We start from the raw sequence: 17,115 nt of genomic DNA, 5'->3' as shown, positions 1-17,115 counted from the left end.
TGTCCCGGCGGAAGCGTGAGGGACCTAGCTGGGAACAGGGGCTGTTGGCGGCGGAGGAGCGGCCTGGCGCGGCGTGACCGTCAGCGAGATAGCACGAGAGACACGGCTGTCACCACGGAGCCCACCGGTGCTAACACGGCGGCTACCGCCGCTTCCCGGGCCGGGGGCACCGGAGACCAACTGCCTTCGCTGCCCCCGCCCCCACCAAGGATGCCGCGCAGGAAGGTGAGTACAGGGCCGGGCGGGCGGGAAAGGCCCTGGGGAGGGAAAGGGCGGTTAGATCCCGTTTGCCCCCCACCGAACAGCCCCCTACAGCCATGAAAACCGAGCGAAAATAGCGGCCTTCAGCCCCCTGCGCCCGCCCATCTTGCAACCTGAATGGCTCCCCAGTAGGGCCTGCTGAGCACTGATTGGTCACCGCTGCTATCACTCATCGCCCCAACGGTCATCTTTTCCCCTTCCCCCTCTTGGCGCACGTTCCTCCTTCTTGCCTTTCTGATTGGACACCTACTTGGAGACCTGGTCGTCGATTGGCTCCTCCTTGCGGCACCGCTGGACGCTGATTGGACGTCATTGCTGCCCCTCTCCGCCCCCTACCGTCACCTCCCCACGCGTGCCTTGTTTCTCCCGTTCGCTCTCCCTTCCCTCCCATTCAATCGGTCCTCCCTGAGTGGTTGGGTCTGTAGCTGCGAGATGCACGCGGATAGGCCGGCATTTCCCGTCAGTCACGCCCGGGGGCCGCGCCTCTTTCTCATTAACGTTTCTATTGGAGAGGATGCCTATCCGCCCCGCCCCTCTTCCACCGTGATTGGTTGGAGCAGGCGGGGGAGCGCGCCTGAGGGAGCGGTAACGCAGCGGGGGCAAAACAAAGCGGCTGCGGCCGGGATACGTAGGGCCGCCCCATCCCCAAGCCAGGGACAGGGGTGTAGCGCTTGATGGAGCCTCCGTGGCTCCCCCAGATGGCCTTGGCCTTCCCCATCCTCCCCTCCAGGGCACCCCCAGGCCAGGATCGCCTGACTCCCCGCCCTGGAGCAGCGTCTCTCCACCTTCCCAGACCCCTGGGCCCCTGGCAGGAGTCAGGTTGGGCTTGCGGGCCCCCAAGTGTCACCTCACTTAAACACGACTTGCTTGCAAAAATCCAGACCTAAACCCACCCACGTGTCACAACCCCACTAGTCCCGGGACGTGGCTGCCTCCTGCCTGTCTCATTTTTGCCCTATAATGATCAAATGAATCCGTTGGAACAGAAAATAGTGTACTTACGTGTCAGTGTGTTAGTATATAGAGCATATAAACAAATCATTGTAGGACATTTGCGTTGGTACTGACTTCACGAGTGCTTTTGGTGTAGCCTGTTGTAAAACGAAGCAAATAGCTGGCGGAGTTAATGTACCCCAGGGAAGACCTTTGCATGGGGCTGCATTAATTCCCCCCCTGTGCACTCTCCTGTACTACCACCCTGACTGTCTTAGCTCCCCCCATGCTTAGCTCTATGCCACCCTCCTACCCTTGGCCTTATTTCTTCCCCCATATTTCCCTCTATGCCATAAACGTACCCCCACCGTGGGTTGCTTTAGCTATTCCTGCTATACCACTCCCACAGGATTGCTTTTATCTCACCCCTCCCCCCTCCAGGGCACCCCCAGGCCAGGATCGCCTGACTCCCTCTACACCACACAATTGTGCACTGCCAAAGCTCACCCTTGATGAACTTCATCAGCTACCCCTTATACTCCCCTCTTTACCTCCTCAGATTCCCCTGGGTTCCTTCACCTTCCTCCTTCCCAAATCCCAGGGTTGTGTAGCTGGGACTCCCTGTATATAGGAGCATCTAGAAGACTCAGGGTGATGCACCTGCATTCATCAACCTGCCATGGCATGTTCACTCAGTCCTGGGCTTTGTTTCACATCACTCCCACTCCGGACCCCAAACCCTGCCCCAGTGGGGCAAGTGGAATGGTCATTTGGTTAGAATATGTAGTCTTGGTTCCCGTCTTTCCCACTGCTAACTCTGCTGGGCCTTGGCTCTGCTGTCTCACTTTCTTGCAAGAGCAGGCTTTCAGTGGATAAAGGGGAAGCACTGCTGCTTATGTGTAGTATGGGGGGAGGGATAGCTCAGTGGTTTGAGCATTTGGCCTGCTAAACCCAGGGTTGGGAGTTCAATCCTTGGGGGGGGCCACTTAGGGATCTGGGGCAAAATCAGTACTTGGTCCTGCTAGTGAAGGCAGGGGGCTGGACTCAATGACCTTTCAGGGTCCCTTCCAGTTCTAGGAGATGGGATATCTCCATTAATTTATTTAGTGGTGTAGTGAGAGCCCTGGAAAGAGAGCAGTCAGTCTGGAACCTTTTTGTTAAATTAGGGAGCTAATGTCTGAATTGCTTGAAACTTCAAGTATGTTCTTCTAAAATGAAATTAGTGTCATCTGTAGTTTTATGGACTTGATCTGTTTGCAAAAATCCTGTGTTATGGATGGTACTGTCTGATATCTCATGTTTATTGTACTAAAGCGAGCTTTTCCTCCAGAGCAAACTACCTGAAAGCCATTAGTTTGTTTTTGTTGTGTATTGAAATGATCTTTCTAGCATCAAATATTCTCTTATTTCTAGTATTAATACAAGTATACAAGTAGAAGTGCTCCTGTGCTAATGTCTGGGTCTGTGGTGTTACAGAGGAATGCAGGCAGTAGTTCAGATGGAACCGAAGACTCCGATTTCTCTACAGATCCTGAGCACACAGACAGCTCTGAAAGCGATGGCACGTCGCGAAGATCCGCCCGCGTGACCCGTTCCTCAGCCAGGCTCAGTCAGAGCTCTCAAGGTAAATGCCTTTCTTCCTAGCCCCACCAGATGCAGCTGGCTGGGCAGTCACAGTATTCTTGGCTTGGTAATACTTAAAGGAATTTCAGTGAATCTATACCTTCACATTAGTTAATCCCATTCATTATTTTTTCTCATTGAATACAGGTGTGCCAGGGAAAGGAACAAAGGCATTGCAAGGATGCATTATATAAATGAGGCTGTTCAATCTAATGATTAAACAGGGGGTCGGAAGTCTGACCTCCTATCTATTCCCTGATCTGAAAGGTAGTGTTGTCTCCTAGTTAAAGGCACTGGCAGTTGGAATCCTTAGGTTCTATTCTTAGCTTTGCCACTGATTTTCTGAGACCTTTAAAAAGTCACTTGACCTCTCTAACTCAGTTTCCTTATGTGTATAATGGATGCTGCCTACCCAATATAAACGTTTGTGATGCTCAGTTTAGTGGTTTTGGTGCACTTAAAGATTCTTAAGCGTGTAGTTATATAGAAGTGCTACGTATCATTCACATGAATGAACGTTCCCAAAATTTCTAAGTCGCTTGAGTTATTTAAAGGAACAGCTGTTTGTATTGTAATCAAAAGAAATGTTCAAAACATGCCTTTGCATAAAGGCCTGGCACACCTGGAATTCGCTGTTCTGTTATGGCTTCATTGTAACCACATCCCTGAAACTGGACCTCAGGGCTTTTTCTCCTGAATTTTAGCTTAGTAATATCATGGTGATGAGAACAGCATATAAATAACAAGACAGAAAGAGGGAAGTGGTATTTGGAGACTTCAGGCTGCTTGGAGGTGCTCAGAAATAGAAGTTGAGGCTCTGTGCTGTGAGGAGGAGTGTATTTTTAGATTAGTTGAAAGCCTGTTGTGTAATGCAGTGTAACCAATATATTGTGTCAGTGGGGTATATTTTGCAAGTTTCTACATTTTGGCATCTAGACAGAAGGTACGTTTTACTTTTCCACTTTCTCATAGTTGACTTAGGAACTGCTGATCTTGGCTAACAGTAATTAAAAGGAAAAATACATTTTTTGCTGGAGAATTTGCTGCATGAGAATCTTTATTAAGGGTGGTAATGCTGGAAGGTTACATGCAGGGTTCCAACTCTATTGCCTTGCACCAAAAGCAGCTGTGGTATACAGAGGGCTGATCTAACTAGTAATGATCCTCATCTTCACAGGCAGCTTTTTCTCTTTCTCAGTGGGAGATGGTTTGTAACCATTGGATAAATGATGGAGTACAGAGCAAGTTGACTTTGTGCCTCATGCCTCAGATTGTTGGTGGCTCATAGTGTCTGTAAAACTGTGAAAGAGGGCAGCTTAGACGAACAGAACAGATCTCGATGCTAGTAGATGTATCAATGGTGTTGGAAGAGATACCTTGATATTGGGGTCAAGCTATCAGATGATGTTGAACCTGTAGTTTGGATTGTTGATAGGAGCAGAACCAGAGGTAATTTGACCCTGGCTTTGGGATCAGGCGGGGAGGCAGGTTAGTGATTGGTAGTGGTTGCCCTCAATTAATTTGGTTTTTTATTTTTTATTTTTTATTAAACTAGATTCCAGTCCAGTTCGTAATCCGCCATCCTTTGGCACAGAGGAGCCTGCCTATTCTACTAGGAGGGTGACCCGCAGTCAACAACAACCCACCCCTGTGACTCCAAAAAAATACCCACTCCGACAGACCCGCTCATCTGGATCAGAAACAGAGCAAGTGGTCGACTTCTCTGATAGAGGTACGGGAGTGAGGTGTGGCTTTGAGTGCTTGCAGAACGATGTCAGCCAAGTGGTGTGCTTTCTCTCGGAGACCAGCCCTATGAGACTGATGGTTTAATGCAGGGCCCTAAGAATGAGGGTTTGCAGCAGGTGGCTGTGTGTTGTGTGAAGTCACGTAATTCATTTCTTTGTAAGCTTCCCTTCATGCAAATCTATAACATCTCAACTCTCATTCAGATACCAAAAATGCAGTGGATCATGACGAATCTCCACCGCGCACCCCAACTGGGAATGCCCCCTCTTCAGAGTCTGACATAGATATATCCAGTCCAAATGTGTCCCATGATGAGAGCATTGCCAAGGACATGTCCATGAAGGATTCTGGAAGTGACCTATCTCACCGCCCCAAGCGCCGCCGTTTCCATGAAAGCTACAACTTCAACATGAAGTGTCCCACGCCTGGTTGCAACTCCCTAGGTAAAGTCAGCTCCAAGATTAGTTCCTCTCCCTTCCATTTCTGACATTGGGCTCAGTAGCCCACGTTTCACGGGGTTGAGAACCCCCACTGGGTGGAATAGTATGTCTCAGCAGTATGCATTTTATTGGGATCAGGGTATTTGTTGGGTGGTTGAAATAGAAAACCACTTGGGGGGACTAGAACACGCCAGCAGTACATACTTTTCAGGGGTGTCTTTTTGCCAGAAATAGTTGAGGGTGGTGAGGAGAAGAAAAGCCTGAGAATGGATGGTTACAGTGCTGATGTTTTCCAAGTTTCTCTATCTGCACCCAGATCAGTGGAGTTCTCACGATGCACTATCACTTGTACAAAAAGCTCTGAGCTTAGTGCAAAATTCTCTGCAGCGTTGGGCCTGGAAGGTCAATGGAATATTCTTCTAGGTCAGTAGTTGAGTTCCAGTCCGTTAATAGTGACTGGATGCTGTGCCACCTGTTGGCTCTTTGGCATATGTGGAAATAGTTTTGATCTTGCTTCAGTTTCCTCCTACACAAACTTCAGTTGCCCCCTTTTTAATAGTTTCTCAGCAAAGAGAGCAACTGAATGGGCCATGGAGTTTGAAATACCCTTTCTCACTTGAGGTGGTCAATGTGTGTCAGTGCTGTGATATCTTGCGGTATTCTGGATGGAACATCGGTGAAATTTGTTGGTTCCAATCCTAGTAAATCCTTTTGGAATTCTTGCACCCTGCAGTGGAGGGGTAAGAGTACAAGGGGAATGGATGTGATGTGACAGGAAATTGATCTGTCAGAAAGGAGATGGGTCATCAACATAAAAGCTTGGGGAAAATATAGGGTTCTTGAGGTAAGACCCTTGTTACTGCCAGAAGCAGGATACTTGGAAGGAAGATGATCTAACATGATAATGTGGTGTAGTGTGTATATTTGGGTTTCCTTTTTGGCCCCTACAGCTTATCTTGTGAATCATGAGGTTTTTTCGTCCCGTTTTACGGGTAATAAACTTATTTAGCCCCTCTTTGAAACCCAGCCACAGTATCTAACCACCTGATCTAAAGATACTTTAATTATTGGCTTTTTTACTTACTGGCTGTAAGGTTTTTTCTCTGGTTCTCCACAGGACACCTAACGGGGAAGCATGAGAGACACTTTTCCATATCAGGATGCCCACTATATCATAATCTCTCAGCAGATGAATGCAAGGTAACTTTCTCTCTTCTTCTGTTTTCATTCTGCTTTTACAGTACGAGATGTCAAGGCCTGTCATTAATAGCCCAGGGTTAAACTGATGGTTATTATGCTCGAAGTGTAGTCTCACTTCAGACATGAAACAGCAGTGCATATTTGTGTCACGGTGTGCATTCTGTATACTGGAATTCAAAGGGGAACTGGAAAAAGACTCCTCACATGCTTTGAGGGCTTTTTTCTGATTTCCAGGTGAGAGCGCAGAGCCGAGATAAACAGATCGAGGAGAGGATGCTGTCCCACAGACAGGATGACAACAACAGGCATGCCACCAGACATCAGGTATGCATTCTCTGCATAAGCAGTGTCCCAATTCCAGGTGCGAAACCTCAGTTTGGGCCTTCAAGCTTTTGTGACTAGAACTCTTGCATTCTGCTTCCTGATTCATCTTTGAAATGGGCTTTGTGCTGGGCCCTCGTGCACCATTATCCTCTCCATTGTAATCATGAGATGAGGGTTTGGAGCAGGGGAGGGATAGCTCAGTGGTTTGAGCATTGGCATGCTAAACCCAGGGTTGTGAGTTCAATCCTTGAGGGGGCCACTTAGGGATCTGGGGCAAAATCAGTACTTGGTCCTGCTAGTGAAGGCAGGGGGCTGGACTCGATGATCTTTCAAGGTCCCTTCCAGTTCTAGGAGATAGGATATCTCCAAAAAAAAAAAACCCTGGTTGCTGGTGAGAACATGGGATGTGGCTGGCCTTGATTGCTATAGGAAACATCATAATCCACCAATCTATTATAGTTATGCAAAATAGGCAGTGGCTGTTCTGAGAGATTATTCTCTGTTCGTGCTTTTTGAAATGCAGAGCAAAGGTGTTTCTACAGAAACTCATTGGTCAGTATACCTTCTGCTAAACCAAAGAGAAGGCCTTCAGTGGTTCATGCTTCTCAAATTTTGGACACTTGGGTTCAAATCTAGATGAGTTTATCTTTGTAACAAGTTTGACCTGAGTCTGTTTCCAAGGAATATTTGTTCACATGATAAAATCCCAGATAGACAGAGTATGGTTCTGTGCATTGGGATTGAGGCGCACTAGCAGGCCTGGGGAAGAAAGGGGACTCTGTCCTTTACATGTCTGCGCTCTGCCTGTCTCTAATCTGTGTTCTCTCATGAGCTTTGAAATTCATAAAACTCATTTAAACACTTTTTTTTAATGGAAGATGCAGCTAGCACACATTATCAACCCATTGCTCACGTAACATACTCTATATTCCTTTATGTTGCCTTGTGATTTCATATTGCCCTTCCTAGCTATTGGTGACGAGCAATCAACTGAACGTACCCTTCAGGGGAGAAAGACTTGATGAAAGGGGGAACGCATGGAATGTTGAGTCCTTTAGAACGGAAAGGATACGGGCAATGTTTGAAGTAAGCTAAGTGCGTTGACTATTCCTAGCTTCTCTCTTTCAGGCACCAACAGAGAGACAGCTGCGGTACAAAGAGAAAGTAGCAGAGCTGAGGAAGAAAAGAAATGCGGGACTAACCAAGGAGCAGAAAGAAAAGTACATGGTATGACAGCAAAATTTACTTTAGTTTCTTTCTATAGTATGCCACAAGCATATGGAGATTTTGCTTTCCACTTATCCTGCAGAATGCTGGGCAAACAAGGCTGTGGCATTCAGCAGCCCAGGGTTGGCATAGATCATTCAGAGGTTTAAAGCTCCTAATATTTAACTTTTTCAGGAACACAGACAAACCTATGGCAACACCAGAGAACCCCTCTTGGAAAACCTGACTAGCGAGTATGACCTAGAGCTTTTCCGAAGAGCACAAGCACGGGCCTCTGAAGACCTGGTGAGACTCCTAATCCTTAACATGTCTGCTAGCAGCGGCCTTTGCTTTTCCAAGAGCTGAACATCCCCACAGTCTGCAGTGTTTATGCTGATGAGTGAGAGTGTGTGAGAAGAACCACCTCTGAACTATGCAAAGAGTAAATGGCAATAGAATGCAGAGTGTAACATGTTCAAAATAAGAGCCAAGTCAGTGGAGTTACACCAGGGCTGACTGTCTTCCTGTATTTAGGTCTTAAAAATATAAGGAGTCTAGCGGTGTCTGACAACAATGAATTTGCCCACAGTACAGCTGGAGCTGTGCATTTCCAGTCTTGGACACTGCAAGAGCTCTGAGGCACGAGAGTGATTCAATCCCATTTATCAAGTGCTCATTTGCAGCTTTCCTCCTGTGAGAGAAGATCAATGTGTTCCTGGGCAGAATGGGCAACAGCTTCACACATTGAAACAATAGCTGAATATTGATTGAGTTGAGAGTTTAAAATGCTCTGCAAGAGGCCAGCCTATCAGCGCGCTGCCGTCCTGGAGTTCAGAACTGTGTCTTAAGCTAGACTGATAACGGCTTCTTGAGATGCCGCTTCCCACCCCCAAAGCTGATCCAGAAGCAATTTTGATGGGCTCTGGTGGTACCTTGGGGCCACCTCGACCAGAATGGTCAGTGACCCTTTTCCCCTTGTGGGAGGGAGAAAATACAAAGTGGGCCTGGAGGGTAAATTTGTTTCAAGTTAACCATCCAAGGTAAGGTTGAGTGATGTGAGGTCCTGGAGATCACAGGCCAGACCAGCATGACAAGAAACTTGTTAATATGTGTCAAGCTAGCATGGAGGGCTCCGTGGGGATTTGCATTTTGTAAGATGGCTCTGGAAGAGGCTCACAGAAGGGAAATAAATGTTTGTTTTTCTCTTTCCTTTTTTATTACGTTTCCTCTATTCCTTCCGCTGATAGGAGAAGTTGCGGCTTCAGGGCCAGATCACAGAAGGCAGCAACATGATTAAAACAATTGCCTTTGGCCGCTATGAGCTGGACACCTGGTATCATTCTCCCTATCCAGAAGAGTATGCTCGGTTGGGACGCCTCTACATGTGCGAGTTCTGTCTCAAATACATGAAGAGTCAGACAATACTGCGCAGACACATGGTAAATCCTTGGTGATCGTTCCCCAGCTCCTTAGGTTTGGAGATTGGAAGTATAATGAAAACACATCAAAACAAAGTAGCTGTTTTGGGCTCGAATAGTACCTTTGGGAGCCTGCCTGCCTGAATGCTAAGTGCTCTGCACAGCTTTGAAAGGAAGACAGGTTTTCTCAGATTGTCTGAATCCCTGGGCCAGCTGGATGGACCGCAGTGGAGTAGGAGTGGGGGCTGGGAATCCAGTTTCTCATTGTAGCTGAACAGGAATGAATGTTTCCCTGTTAGGAACACTTATTCTGTATCCAAGAGGCTCTTTCTGCTTTCAAAGCAGCTGCTAGAGCAGTATTGTTACCCTAACTTTGACTGTCATTTTCTTGTAGGCAAAATGTGTCTGGAAACATCCACCAGGGGACGAAATTTACCGCAAAGGCTCCATTTCGGTGTTTGAAGTGGATGGGAAAAAGAACAAGGTAACTGGAATCGCAATGGTGGCACAGTCTTGCTTCTGGTGTTCACCTTTCTAATGCACTTTATATGTCGCCTGCCTTACACTGTAGAGAAGCAGGAGATCATGGCCTCTTTCCCTCTGATTCCAGAAGGGGTGTTAATGCCTCCACTGCCCCTTCTCGCAATGCTAGTAGTTACCTTAATGCACTGGATGGTTCTTGCAACAGTGCACCTGAATAATGTCTATCTGCATCTTCCTTGTGGTTGTAATTCAGCCCTCCTGCAAGTCCATGGTTCCATCAGCTTGTTCACATACAAGTACTAGTGCAGGAGCTGCTGTCAATTGTATGATCAGTTCCCCTTCTGAACCTTAATGAGTACCCACCGTTCCTGGACTCATGCCACCACTGCCTGTCTCCCGTTCAGTTACGAGTGCTATAAACTGCAGCGGAGCAACCAGCTCCATTGCTGGTTAGAGCATTCACAGTTGACTAGCACGTAGTGCGTACTGGCAGGTACAACCGAGGGCTTAGTCTAGTGAAGTGGTACAGTTGCCTCCAAATGGCTAGACCCATTGCTATAGTGGAAGACCCTTCTAAGCCCTGCTAGAAACTGGATATTGAGGGGTTTTGTTGCCATGGCTAGGAATGAAGCTGTTTTGAGAAGACGCACGTTTGGTGGAAGAACAGATCTACTCTAATCTGTATTTTGTTACAGTTCCCATCCTTTCAAAAGTGGAAGGGGTTCTCTTTCAGAGATGCTGCACCATGACAAACAGGTGTGTCAGATTCTCCTTCTGCTTCCAGATCTACTGCCAAAACCTGTGCTTGCTGGCGAAGCTTTTCTTGGATCATAAGACTCTGTATTACGATGTTGAACCCTTCCTCTTCTATGTCATGACAGAAGCTGACAACACTGGCTGCCACCTGATAGGGTATTTCTCCAAGGTCAGTAGAAATCAACCACCAATATATGTAAACCTGTATTAATGCTGTAGCTTAAGACAGAGGTCATCTGTGCAAACCCTCACTCCTCAGTTTTCTACAAGTCCCAACATCCAAGTGTCCAGGAAGAACTAAAATTTCAAAGCTAAACTACAGAAGCTTTTCAGAAGCTTTGCTATTTAGTTTTCCTAATTGCTAGCAAAAGCAAACTTTTGCCAAGAGACATCGTTATATTAAACTGTAATTCGCAATCACTTGTATACAAGTTAGCTAGGATCTCTCTGTTTCAAATGGAGATGAATTCCTTTGTGATAAATTTAGATTCATTTTCTAATAATAGTTAGCACTTCTAATGCATTTTATCCCTAGAGCTTTATAAAGCACTTTGAGATGGGAAAATATCATATCCATTTTAGAGATAGGGGAACTGAGGAACAAAGGTGAAGTGAATTGCCCAAGGCCACACCACATGTCAGTGGCAGAAGTTAGGGTAAAAGCCAGGTCTCCTGGCTCATAGTTCTGTGCCTTGTCTGCTCACCCATGTTGCCTCCTTAATAGACAGAAGTGTCTCTGGACTTTTTCTTTAATGCCTAGTACATCTTTGTGAAGTACACTTCCTAGCTGTCTTTACTTAAATGCAGTTTCTGTGGTGCAACCGTCCTGAGAGAGTAAAAATTGCAGCAAATGAAAGCCATTAGACAGTAGAATAGTCTCCCAAGGAGAGTGTTGGAAGCTCCGTCTCTTAAGCCACCTAAATTATGACTGGATAAAGCTCTAAAGAAACATAAAGAAATATCCTGCGTTGTCCTAATGGGTCTCTTCCCTCATTAAACTTTTTGCTAGTGCAGTATGTGTATCATTCTAATGCAGTGTTGACTTTATGTTGCATGTGCAATTAAGAAGGTTGTTGGATTCAGAACAGAGATTGCTGTGCCAGCACTACCCTAATGTCCTGGTTAAATCAACAATCTCTCATGACAGGGCTCTATTTGCCTTCCATCCTACTCCTAGCAATCATGAGAGTGGATGCCCAGTTTAATGGTTAATACAGTAATAAACTCTAAGCCAGCTTGGTGGGTGGAGGAAGCTCACATTGAAAGTTAGTTGTCAGGCTGGCTATTGCATTGCTGTTTCCCTCAACTTGTATTGCGTCAGTTGTGCTGCCTTGTTTGGCTTGTTGCAATAGTGATCGACTTGCTGTTTGTGCAGATTGAGACCTGCTGATCTAGTTCCTCCCTCTTCTTGCTTTCAGGAGAAGAATTCTTTCCTCAACTACAATGTGTCTTGTATTCTGACGATGCCCCAGTACATGAGGCAGGGTTATGGCAAAATGCTCATTGACTTCAGTACGTATATGGAAAAGTTATGGCAAAATCTTTCAGCCGTGTCTGTGAAATGAGGCAAACCCTCTGTCTTCAAGAGTTCAGGTTTTGTCTCTATACTGTATTCCTGCACTGACCTTTGAGAAGCAGAAAAATGCACAACTGCGTCAGATAAGGTTCCTTCAAACCAAGCTTGTACATAATGTATCAGTGCCCTTGACTCCCAGAAGAGCTGTTGAGAACACTCTTTTGCATGTGTGTGCCAGTGGGGCCATTCAGGGCAGGGTTGTAACAGATATGTGGGTGCAGAAGTGGCCAATCAAAAGAAGAGCCTTTAGCATGGTTCATATCCAGGTACTGTTACTCCCTTGCAGGGAAACTTATGCTAACAAAATCTGCACAGTTGCCTCTTGTGGTTCTTTCCAAATGTGTCTCGGATCATACTGATAATGATGCAAGTCAGCAGTATTTCCTGGACTGAATTATAATCGTTCACCACTTAGCAGGCTATAGTTGGTCTGTCTGTATGGAAAAAGACTTCTGAGCTGTTTCTCCAGTGCTACTAATAAAGTGGTATTAAGAAGGCATTGGCTGCCCCAGATTAACTATTTCTTGGTGAACTTGTGCAACACACATGTTGCTTTTTGGGCATCTGTGATGACAAATCCCTGCAGTTAACTGTAGCTAGTTGACAGTCAGGAGAGAGCCTGGTATACTGTGAGTAAACGTCTTCTCTTGCTCGCAGGTTATTTACTTTCCAAAGTGGAAGAGAAGGTTGGCTCTCCAGAACGCCCGCTGTCTGACTTGGGCCTTATCAGCTACCGTAGTTACTGGAAGGAAGTTCTTCTTCGTTATCTGCATAATTTCCAAGGCAAAGAGATCTCTATCAAAGGTATGTTCTAGTGCTAAATGAGCTTGTAGAGAACTTGTTCAGGAACGTTTCTGTGCTCTTTGTTCTTCACCCCTTTCTCCAAACCTGCCCTGACTGACGTTTGGTCCATTTTACCCTCATGGGTGAGTTGCTTTCTCTTACTGGGGTTCTTAAAGTGGCGTGGCTCCTCTAGACTGTAATTAGATGGGTTTTTGTCTGGCTGTCTCACCCCACTGGTTTTAAAATTAAGCTAGGTTGCCGGGCTTTGAAGACTCTCAAAGCACCCACGTTTATGCCCTTAATTAATTTTGTTTATAAAAAGAAAAACAGTGAGCGATAGGGATCAAAACAGCAGCTTGAAAGTCAGCATCATTCGGAGCAGCTCCCCTGCACAGCTCCCTCTCCAGAAAAGCCAGCCTGAATAACTTAGATACAAATGAGTAATGTTTTACACCTCTGATGCTATGCAGATCTAGTTAATAGGAACACAGCAGGCACATGGACTGTTGCTTAGCTCATGTCTATGCTTTCAAAAATCAATTCTTTTCATTGCTGCATTACCCAGTGTAAGTGGTGAGTATTCTCTCGCTCGTTCCCAATAGATCCAAATTGTTTTCTTCTGAGGTTTGGTGCTGGTGGCCAACTGGGGTCATTTTGCCTCTCTTCTTGTCTTTGTCTGAATTGACAGTTGTGTGACAATCCAGTAAATCTTTATAGTTTTCCTCCACAGAGGTCACTATTGAGGTTTGACTAAATGGCATTCAGTCACTGCTTATCCCAGCTGGCTACAGAGAGTACCAGGAGGTGGATGGTGATTTGTGTTGTGGCTTTCTTTAGAGGACAAAATGCATCGCTAATTTAGAATATTAATTTCAAAAGGGAAAAACTATTTGGCTAAGGAGAAATTTCCGAAAATTTCTAAAAATACTTGGACTATATGCAGTGATAGATACGTAGACTTCATTACTAGCAATTTGTATAGAATCTAAGGTTCTCCGAAGTTCTTCACAAACAGTTAAGCCTACAGCCACCCCTTGGGCGATAACAATTATTCCCATTTCACAGGTGAGGAAAGTGAAGCACAGAGGTGATGACTTGCCTAAGGTCACATAACAAGTCAGTGACACAACTGGGAATGGACTGTGGGCTCCCAGTGCCTGCTCTGACCACTAGATAACACTGCTTCCCTAATCATTGACCAAGCTGAAGGAGAGGAATGAGTATTGGCATTAAACTTAAAAGATCTCAGTATTTGCAAGGCATCTTGTGGATATAATTATGAAGGGTGGGCACGGCATAACATGAAGTTGTATTTGAGAACTAAACAAGTCCGACAGCTGCAGTCTCGAGGGAATTCCTTGGTGGTCTATCCTCTTGTGGACTGTGATCTTGTTTTTCAGAAATCAGCCAGGAGACTGCAGTGAACCCTGTTGACATCGTTAGTACTCTGCAGGCACTTCAGATGCTCAAGTACTGGAAGGGAAAACACCTGGTGTTAAAGAGACAGGTAAGACTTCTGGTGGCTGCACCTGCACTTTTGTTGCGGTACAATTCAGCTTTGTGTGTTAGGTCCATAGGATAATATCCTATCTTAATCTACATTCCCTATGCATTGTGTTGGGTTTTCTTGCGCTTTGATTCTGGTGAGGGAACTTTTTAATCTTCAAGCGAAACAAAATATCTGATAAAGTTTCAGGTGGGTCCCCAGTCTGATTTTTTTCCCTCCTCCCCCCAACTAGTGTAGAAATCCTCTACTTTTTAACCACCTTCTGTGCTGTTTTTTGACATAGGGAAATTCCATTGCTAGTCTTAAGCAACTCCTCAAACCCAGCTCCCCTCTTCACTTTTTTTTTAATTTCCCCTTTCTGGGGCTCTCACCTGTAGGTGAAGACAGCCTGACCTATGTTATCAGTGGAGTTCCTAAAAAGTAATATGGGCTGCTCCATTCACAACATATCCTCTCTGTGGTACCAAGCAGATGGTGCGCAGGTCATCTCCAGAGTGTTGGACTCACATGTGGGTTGTCCAATGGATAATTCACATCAATTATTCTCTTTGGTTTAACCTGCCCTTTCATGCTCTCTTTCTCAGGATCTGATTGACGAATGGATAGCCAAAGAGGCAAAAAGATCAAACACCAATAAGACAATGGATCCCAGTTGTTTGAAATGGACCCCTCCCAAGGGAACTTAACTGGCCATCACTCCAGAAGCCAGTGAAGAACCCCAGCAGTAGGAAGTACCCTAGGGATCTCTGTTGTATCTGTTGCTGTTGTGATTGGCTGGTACAGTACCCTCCAGGAAGATCAGTTCCCCTTGGTACTGTTCTGGCCCAGATCTTTTGTGCACACCACAGACGCTGGTTCTGAGGAACTTTATGTTTCGGCCTCAATGAGGTTGCAAGGATTGGATCTGTATAGGACCCAAGCACTGGCCCAAGGAGTTCTGATATCTGGTACTGTACCTGTCCAGTCACTGGTCCTACCCTCACGTTCTTATTCCAATGAGGTTGTGTCGTGTCCTATAATCTGTTTGTGTTCCTTCCTGCAGGCACTCTGCTTTCTAAGTAATGGACAGGACAGCTTCTGTGGCCTTTGAACAAGGTCTACAAATCTGTTCTCCAAATTATTCCATCAACGTTTTGTTTGGGGAAAGGGTTGTAAATCTGCATCCAAGCAGGTTCCCAACATGCTGCCAGTTTACTGACTTTAGCATTGTTATAACTAATCCTGTCTGATGAACTTCCTTACCCCATGTATCAATTAGTTTCAGTAAGAGAGCATGACACCTCTTTAAAGAGAGCTTCCCCACATAATATACCAGGTCTTCGTGTAACAAAAACTGACTGCTAATATTGTACACTCGGAAGTTTGCACAACTTGCACCTGTCAGTGAGTGGTGTGATCATTGGTGTTACCGTGGAAGAGTCCAGATTAATAGTGTGAAAGCACTGTGATGTGACATACTGTTACAGAGTAGCCCTTTTGGGTGTGGCAGGCTCTCCTGAGGTTAGTGCGGTATCATGGCAGTACAGGCCTCTTAGGTCAGATATCACTGGTTTCCTGTTGCTGGAGTTGGTGGTTTCCTTTACACGTATAGAAACAAGTTTAGTGTATTTCAACTTTGTCGTTCTCCTAAAACAGTCTTTGAATTGTAGCTTTTTGAAAAGACTCTCTCTATATTAAAGGAATAAAATATTAATTTCAGGTGAATTTTTGATATCCTTGTCCAAACAGCCACAGAAAGTCTATAAAGCAATATCCTCAGTTGTTGGATTGTCTAAAGCATACATTCTGTGCATAAACAGCGGCTCCGGCTAGCTGTATGGATGGTTGCTTTTCTGTTGACAGTGCATCCTGTCTGTTCTTGTAGAACAACAGTGACCCCCCACACACACACACCCTCTGCACCACCAAAAGAAACCTCTGTAAAATGGCTTTCAAGTATAACCACTGTCCTTGTGCCATGTGTTTCTCATCTATCTCCTGCGAGGGGACAGGTGTGAGGTGAGTGATAGCTGCATTTAGACCCTTCCGATGATCTCTTGTTGTGTGGTGTCTGAAATGAAGCTCTTGCCCTGTGCTGGTAAGTAAGGGCCATTTCTTGTTAATCACTGACCATTCCCAGTGTGGAGAAGTTCTCTACGGGCCCTTTCATGGTGGGCTGTGCCTTTTTCTTTGCCTCCCTAAATAAATAGATCTCGGCACAGGATTTATATTCTTGTGGGCATTACTGAGGATTGCTGTCAAGTGCCCTGGGATCCTACGTTGTAGCTGAAGACATACTCTTGGAACCATCTGGCAGGGTGGAACTCTGGGGAGTGGGGAAGAAGGCCAGTCATGTACACAAGCTAAACCCTGTTCCCCTGATGTGGTAGAATGTGCTATTCCTGTATCTACTTCTCAATAAAGCATGTTCTCTGCTCAAGTCGTCAATTCCTTCCTTTTAGTTTTCCTGAGCAGTGGGGATTTAAGGGGGCTCTTCCATTGAGTGAGACTGCTTTTCCATTCCTAACGTGTAAGATACTTTAATTTTGAACCTGCCTTTATGCTGTCATTGTAATAGGGATAGTGAGTGAAGCAGCCTTCAGGTTGGCTGCGTTAAAAATGTCCTAGATCCTGTATTAGCTTTGTTTAGAAATGACTCTGCGGTGGATGGCGCTGTTGGGAATGTTGAACTCTAGCAGGTATAGTAGCCCTAAGACTGTACCTCCAACATCCATACTTCATACCAAGCTGACTGTAGGGGCCACCCAAAGTTGCTGTAAGAAGGGAGGAGCTTCCTCGTCGTTTACCCAAGCTGTTCTTCCATGACCATGGCACCTTTTAGTTTCCTGTTCTCTGCCCGTGGCACACAGTTTAGTCTCC

General features: G+C 45.7%; 1 protein-coding gene across 2 annotated transcripts; it reads left to right on the top strand.

Moving 5' to 3' along the window:
• The first annotated feature begins 9 nt into the window (after positions 1–9).
• Positions 10–16,675, top strand: KAT7 (lysine acetyltransferase 7). Of its 2 annotated transcripts, none has more exons than XM_034755951.1 (15): positions 10–225; positions 2,671–2,818; positions 4,373–4,549; positions 4,767–5,006; positions 6,121–6,203; positions 6,438–6,527; positions 7,656–7,754; positions 7,929–8,039; positions 8,981–9,172; positions 9,546–9,635; positions 10,419–10,559; positions 11,809–11,902; positions 12,624–12,770; positions 14,150–14,256; positions 14,841–16,675. In XM_034755951.1, the coding sequence occupies exons 1-15, from the start codon at positions 211–213 to the stop codon at positions 14,940–14,942; spliced, it is 1,836 nt and encodes a 611-aa protein (XP_034611842.1). In that variant the 5' UTR covers positions 10–210; the 3' UTR covers positions 14,943–16,675. The 2 variants fall into 2 exon arrangements, with proteins under 2 accessions (XP_034611842.1, XP_034611841.1); XM_034755950.1 differs by having other exon boundaries at positions 2,608–2,818.
• The last annotated feature ends 440 nt before the right edge of the window (positions 16,676–17,115 follow it).

The sequence above is a fragment of the Trachemys scripta genome, chromosome 23, assembly GCF_013100865.1.
Source record: "Trachemys scripta elegans isolate TJP31775 chromosome 23, CAS_Tse_1.0, whole genome shotgun sequence".
Lineage (NCBI taxonomy): Eukaryota > Metazoa > Chordata > Testudines > Emydidae > Trachemys > Trachemys scripta.
Note: the sequence above shows the minus strand (reverse complement) of the source record. Positions and strands in the feature narration are given on the sequence as shown.